Here is a 7,595-nt window from a genome sequence, read left to right as displayed (position 1 = left end):
TTGGGGTTTGGACATTTTTGAGCTCACGTTTTGCACGCTTTGAATACTGTCAAAGACATAACGCGTGGCACCCTTTGTATCTCATGTCTTTCCCACGTAGTGAAAGCAAAAGCAGAGAGAAAAGAATGTGAAAATCTGTGTAAATTTATTTAGCAGCACTAACTAATTTATAAAGAGTGATTGCTGTATTTACTTAAAGAAGACAAAACAATAAGTTACAGACGCTTGACTGGCGGGGTCAATCGAGCATGCTCTACTGGACAGACCTCTAAATTTTCTAAGGACAAACTCTTCAAAGAATAGCTTATCAAAAAAAAAAAAAACTCGTTAAAGATTACAGATAATAGCGAGGGAGAAGGCCAAAAAATGTGACGGCTGAGGAGGACGTTGGATTGGGTAGTGGTCATAGTTAATTAATGTGAGAAGACCACAGGATGAGAAAGGGGTAGTACGCATTGGCTTGACAGTGTAGACAGATGTACCTAATTTAATTACAATGTACAAGCTCTTTGAAGATAAAGATTTGGAGATTGGATAAAATGAATGTGGGGATGCGAAAGGAAGAGAATATAGTGAAAACAACAATAAAAGTCCTGTAGTTCAATTAATCAATACCTTACAGTTGGAGACATGCAGCATTTAAATTCCCTTACTCTTAATTATTGATTAAAACAAAAATAACACCAACGCATTTGGAGTCTCCTTCAAAGATAACAAGGGATAGCTAGTGAAGATCTCTCGCACTTGCTATTGGATGCGGTGATTAATCCAAAGCCCTGAGACTTCAACTTCAAGGGTACGCAAAGTAAAGTATAAGAGAAGAAAAAGACAAAAATAAAATGAAGAAAATGACAAAATCCAAAACACTCTTTGAAAATTGGAGGACGATATTTTTGTCCAAAACAGCGAAAATACCTTACAGTTGGAGACATGCAGCATTTAAATTCCCTTACTCTTAATTATTGATTAAAACAAAAATAACACCAACGCATTTGGAGTCTCCTTCAAAGATAACAAGGGATAGCTAGTGAAGATCTCTCGCACTTGCTATTGGATGCGGTGATTAATCCAAAGCCCTGAGACTTCAACTTCAAGGGTACGCAAAGTAAAGTATAAGAGAAGAAAAAGACAAAAATAAAATGAAGAAAATGACAAAATCCAAAACACTCTTTGAAAATTGGAGGACGATATTTTTGTCCAAAACAGCGAGTGTTTTTTGCTCCTCATTTTCTTTTTACTTTTCTCTCAATTTTGGAAAGATAAATTTTTGATGGGCCAGAGAGAAAATAGTCAAATTCACCATTTTTTTCTCTCTCCCTCCCCTCCCACTACCTATATATTTCCTCTCATCTTTTTTCCATCCTCCTTAAAATCTACCAAACCAAATAGACTCTCAGAACCAAACCATTTTTGTAGTCCAAAATCACTTCCTCTGTTGTCAAAAGTTTTTTTTTTTTTTTTCACAGATCATACGCAAAGGACAATGTTTCTCTCTCTCACATTACAACTTCACAAGGCTTGCACTGTTGAAGGCTTGAAGGATCCCTTAGATAGAGCCATAGAGGAAGACTTGAAGAGATCTGATAAAGTAGAAAATAAAAAAAGAGAAGATGATAACAGGCAAAAGGGTGTGAGACGAGGGGTATGTAGCGGCTGGAAATGAAAAATAGATAAAGATGAGAAATAAAATATAAATTAAAAGTTATTTATTTATATATTTATTTATTTATAAAATTATATAAAGAAAGTTAAAAGAGAAAGAAGGGAAAAAAGAATTATTAGAATCTTTTGTTAAAAATAAAATAAAATGTTAAAATATAGACATATAACTTGAAGTAGGATAAGTTTATTGCTACTCTACATTATTTTTTCATATAAACATATTTTTAATGCAAAATTTAGCTAACAATTCTTCAAATATTTTATTTTATATTCCTCAATTAAATTCAAATTGATGTTTTAACCAGTAAAGCACCTTCTAAAAATAATTAAATTTATTAGATATATATGTAATAGTATTTGAATTTAATTGAAAAACTTAATTTACGGTACCTTAAAGCCAAATTACATACTTTTAATTTGGATAAATTGTCATTTTCATCCATAAAGTTTAATTTTTATAAATCTAATCCGTAACAAGTGTTGTCATGCATTTGGAAAAGAGTTAATTTAGTATTTTTGTATCATAAACTGGAGTACTTTTTTCTATTTGTAAAATCTTTTTTAAATTGTCTTTATTTGTATGGATTTAACATGTTTGTGTCAAAATAATTCAAGCCACTTTAACACGAATGATGAACTAGGTTATCTCATATTGATAACGAGTCAAACAAGTTAATACATAAATGATTCATTTATTAATCGAGTCAAAAGATAGTTATTACACTTGGACTCGATCAAACGTTAACCTAATCTAGGAGTTAGGTTATTGGCTCAACCCGCCGTTTACATTTATGCTTGTAAAATTTCAAGACAAAATGAGATTAATGGCTATCTCAATCTATAACATGTTTATATTTTTATTTTTTGTATTTTAAAATTATGTATAAGAAATGAGTTTATGAATTATATAGTAAAGGATAAAGTTTAGCTACAAAATATATTGTAGTTTAAGGCTATAACCTTAATAAAATAAACATTACTATATATTTTGGAAATTTAATCATTGAATTGCATATTCTTTACTCTCTTAATACACATGTCACATTTTGTGTCAATTGGATATTATTTACTATATGATCTATAAGCTCATATTTTATGCATAATTTTAAACTACAAAAATTTGCAATTTAAAAAATTTATTGATGACATAGCTATTGATTTTTAATTTTCTATAAATTTTGCAAGTATGGAGAATATAAGAAGAAGATGTGATCCAATGGTGGATTTGTCAAAATTGAATAAAATTGTAGTCTTAAATTACAATCAATTTTGTAGTTAAATTTTGTTCTATAATAAATAACATTTTATTGGCACACAATTTTGTATGCGTCTTAAAACAGTAGAGATCAAGTAACTTAAATTTTGGGTTGAAGTGATCATGCTGATTCTCTTGCAAGTGTGATGGATTGTGATGGTGGCCCGACACGCTTTGATTTCTAGATTGTGTGCTTAAGAGGCCCATGACCTTAGCTGGGATGATTGAATTTGAGAGTCATTATAAATAAATGGCTTTGGGTTGTTGTCTTTCATCTGTTAGTTTATTGGGTTGGAGGAGCCCAATATTGTATAGTACAAGTTTCTAGTTCCCTTGGGATTTGAGGTCCAATGTCGTTAAGGGTTGCTTGCAATTTCCATTGGGCTTGGAGCCCAATATGTGAAGTATCTTATGTGAAGGTGATTGGGCTTGAAGGCCCAATCCCATGTAGTGGCATCCATTTAATGTTATTCGGCTTAGGCTTAGCTAAAGGAAGCCCACCGAAAAAAAAAAAAAAAAAAACTACTGCCATGCATAATAAAGACTTAAATACACCCTCCAATTGCATCATGAACATCAAACGATTACATAGATAATTTTCTTAACATGGGCATCAGATTACCATCGTAATCAAGATTCCCTTATAGTAGAATTACTCTTACACTTCACATACATCACACAAGTGGTACTCATAACAAACTTACCCACATAATTATTTGGTAGAGATAAGAGGTTGCCATTTAGTGCAGTGCATTCATAGGACCATCAATGTGGCAACACTTATAGCTAATATAAGTCTCCATGATACGAGGACACTCAGGGCATTTAATATGCTCTGGGTACTTTCCAGCATTCATGGGGATGTCAACACTGCAACAATGGCGACCTGTTTGAATAATCTTCTCATAGTGATCCTTGAAACAAATTTCAAAGCCAACCTCACGCACTAGCTCCTTCTTTTTGTCAAATTCCTCCAAGACCTTCAACATTGTTGACCCATTACCATTAACCACCAATCTAGAGCCTTTGCTCAGCACAGCCCATCCACTTTCAGTCTTGTATGAAAGTAACTTTTGGATTTCCTGAGTTACAATGTCTTGTTCAGTCTTCTTGTGAGTCTTGGAGAAGAAAAAGCTCTCTATGCGGTTCCAGAAATGCCCTAAGATGTTGGGTTCATCCTCCCCTTTACTGCCTTTTCCCACACAGAACAACTCAATGGAAATCTTTGTATCCTTCATGACTGGGTCATTAGCCAAGGTAGCTGCTTTCTTGTTAAATTGTTGGATCCATTCGTTGTCCTTGCCTCCATAGAATAAAATGTACTTCTCTTGTTTGATCTGATTAAACAACAAAGCAATAATTTTATTTGAATTAATATGTTTAAAATTTGCTTTTCAAATTGCATGAATATGTTTACATGTCATTGTGTGTGACCATGATTCCTCACCACATATGTGATCCTCCCCATTTAACTTGAAACGAAGAGAAATTTTATTTCATTATTAAAATTTTATTTTTTGAATTTAACAATATATAGTGTCACGTCATTTAAAATTTTGATGTGACAATAAATACACTTAAAGATTCGTAAATCTTAATGTTTATATGTAGACTATAAAATGAATTTATTTCAAATGCAGAGGATTTTAATATGGAATGTAAGTATTTATATAAATTTAGATTTGAGAAAATAAGTAAGTAAATTTTACCCAATTTGAAACATTTGGATGGATGTCAAACCATACTGATACTATCCCGTCCACACTATTGGTAAGAGCTTCTTCAACCGTAGTAGTGAAAGGAAAGGCCTTCATTCCCCATACTCGGATCATGTGGAGTGCATTTGGGTGTTCCACCTTCCCTTGTCGATTCATCACCACGAGGATTGGCTTATTTTTGAAGTTCCACTCCTCTTTAATGAACTTAATGCCTACTACTGGTGAAAAGTACTGCACTACGTACCATGGCCACTTAGACCGCATCATCTCAAACTTCTTTCGTAGTTCATCGGTCCATTGCTCCACAATTGGGATCCACACAATTTTATATTGATTTTCCTTTCTTATTCCTTCAGAAATTGGCTTGAGAATCAAAATATCATCATTGGTGATGTCTAGGGCCGAAATGTAAAACAAAACATTTTTCCTTTTCAGCACATCGATATTAACCTGTTTATGCAATACAATTATGAAAATTGAGCTATGTTAGATTGAAGTGTAACATGTTCATAATTAAAGAGATGATGTAATTATTGCATAGTTTAGATCGAATATAGTTATATACAAATGTACCAGTGGCCAGACCTATTAGGCTAGCCACCTCAAAAATCTGAGGACTTGGGTTAGAGATAATATGTGCCCATAACACTTAGGCTGGCTATTTTTTATTGGTTCAACATCATTTTGAGTTGGGCTTAGGCTTGATTTACGACAACAACCCTATTCAATAATTGATTTTTTATTTTATATATACAAAGAAAATTTTAAATTATGCATAAATGAAATGGAAAATAAATTAAATTTTATGTACGATATTATTGATAGATATGTCATGCGTTTCAAAAATGGGATTTGGTTTGGACTAGGCTTGTAGCTTGCTAGCTACTCTCTTTTTTAGGTTGGTTTGGAGTACACTTGGGTAGTTCACAATTTCTTGTAATTTATTTGCATAATGTTTATCAAAAATTATAGTTTTTGGTAACTTCTATAATCATAGCTGAGCTAGATTCAGGCCATACATGAGCAAATACTATAACCTGGCCCAATGCTATAGATACCCTTATTTTTAGTATGCTATCAAAGACTGTTGGATTGGAATTCGAGCTATTGTACCATGCAATACCTCTCACATCATTTTTTACTTTTTCAAAATTTTTAACTTTTTCTAAACTCTCAACTTTTTTACCTTTTTAACTTCTTTCATCCAATGGATAGTATCAAAAATTAACTTTTTAGCTTTGAATCTGAACCATTGAGAAGGTATTGCATGGTATCTCAATCCATTGTATGACAGTGATAATAGTAGTAGAAATAAAACCATAAAAAGTGATATGTCATTAGAGCTAACCTTTCCGTTAGTGGAACCATCAATGAGCGGCTGCACATTATCTTTGCCAAAAATAAGTGCCTTGAACACCTCCATGATCTCGGTTGGGGTTTGTAAAAGTTTGTTGATTTTTCGATATGCCTCTATTATCTCTGCATTGAACAGCAATCTTTGATTAGAATTCCTATGCATTTTTAACCTATTATATTTCCTGTGCAACATATTTAACCTATTTGTTGACGGCAAAGTGTAATCTGCCTCCTTAGGAAGGTAAGGGTGAAATTGATTTTTTGAGCAAAGGGTGATAGATCCTGTGTCCTATCCCTGAAATTAAGCAATAAGCATTTTTATTGCGTTAGATTAAATATATGATATTATACACAATTATTTCTAGAAATATTCTTCATTTCAAAGGCAAGGACTTACTCATCATTAATGATGCAACAAATTTGAGTCATACAAGCTGCGATAGTTATGATAGCCCAATAGACATCTATTGGGATACGGTCCATGGCTTTTGACAACTCTGGTACATCTTTTGTACCATAGATGGATAGCTTCTCCAACTCAAACATGCATTGAATGACTTCTAATGTGACCTTGACCAAGTTGTTAAGTTCAACCATCGCTTTCTTGTGTTTCTGAAGGCCTGGACGACTTAAGATGGTAGGTACTCGCTTCAAGATCCCAATTGGTTTGGCAAGTTGGTCCGATGAGTGAAGTTGGCTAAGGAGCCAGATATCCCCATACTCCATAGCAAAAGCCGCAAGTGTCAATACTGCCTTTGAATCCCATGAGTAATTTGAGACATTATTAAGTATTGACATTGTTGTTTTGTGTGCAAATTCCTCACCCGGAGATTTGCATGTCATCTAGCATTACATAATTTGGCGTCAAATTATCAATTGTTAGAATAATATTTAGATTATTAAATCTATGCTTTTATAATAGTTACAATGGGGACAAAAGATGCTATTCTTTTGTAATTACCAGGGAGGAAAGATGCTTGAGCGTACACAGTGGTGGAGTGAAGCTAGCTTTAGGAGCCTTTTCCTCAATGTTCTCCGGGTATCCATGGGTACCCTAGAGTAAGCCATAAGCAATTCTCCGTGAGAAAACTCAAAGACATATATGAAGGGAATAAAAATTTGAAATTACCAATGTTTCNAATAGTGTGGACGGATAGTATCAGTATGGTTTGACATCCATCCAAATGTTTCAAATTGGGTAAAATTACTTACTTATTTTCTCAAATCTAAATTTATATAAATACTTACATTCCATATTAAAATCCTCTGCATTTGAAATAAATTCATTTTATAGTCTACATATAAACATTAAGATTTACGAATCTTTAAGTGTATTTATTGTCACATCAAAATTTTAAATGACGTGACACTATATATTGTTAAATTCAAAAAATAAAATTTAATAATGAAATAAAATTTCTCTTCGTTTCAAGTTAAATGGGGAGGATCACATATGTGGTGAGGAATCATGGTCACACACAATGACATGTAAACATATTCATGCAATTTGAAAAGCAAATTTTAAACATATTAATTCAAATAAAATTATTGCTTTGTTGTTTAATCAGATCAAACAAGAGAAGTACATTTTATTCTATGGAGGC

At 32.8% G+C, this 7,595-nt stretch overlaps 1 protein-coding gene across 1 annotated transcript; it reads right to left on the bottom strand.

Annotated features, from left to right (window-relative positions):
- Window positions 1-3,589: 3,589 nt before the first annotated feature.
- On the bottom strand, window positions 3,590-7,278 carry LOC112004743 (protein SIEVE ELEMENT OCCLUSION B-like). Its single transcript, XM_065772148.1, has 7 exons — window positions 7,240-7,278; window positions 6,953-7,045; window positions 6,389-6,834; window positions 6,192-6,286; window positions 5,984-6,114; window positions 4,627-5,085; window positions 3,590-4,254 (listed from the first exon to the last, which is right to left on the bottom strand). The coding sequence occupies exons 1-7, from the start codon at window positions 7,276-7,278 to the stop codon at window positions 3,658-3,660; spliced, it is 1,860 nt and encodes a 619-aa protein (XP_065628220.1). The 3' UTR covers window positions 3,590-3,657.
- Window positions 7,279-7,595: the final 317 nt, after the last annotated feature.

This window comes from Quercus suber, unplaced genomic scaffold (assembly GCF_002906115.3).
Source record: "Quercus suber isolate HL8 unplaced genomic scaffold, Cork oak 2.0 scaffold_54, whole genome shotgun sequence".
NCBI classification, from domain to species: domain Eukaryota; kingdom Viridiplantae; phylum Streptophyta; class Magnoliopsida; order Fagales; family Fagaceae; genus Quercus; species Quercus suber.
The sequence above is the reverse complement of the archived record's forward strand: the minus strand, read 5'-3'. Positions and strand labels throughout refer to the sequence as shown.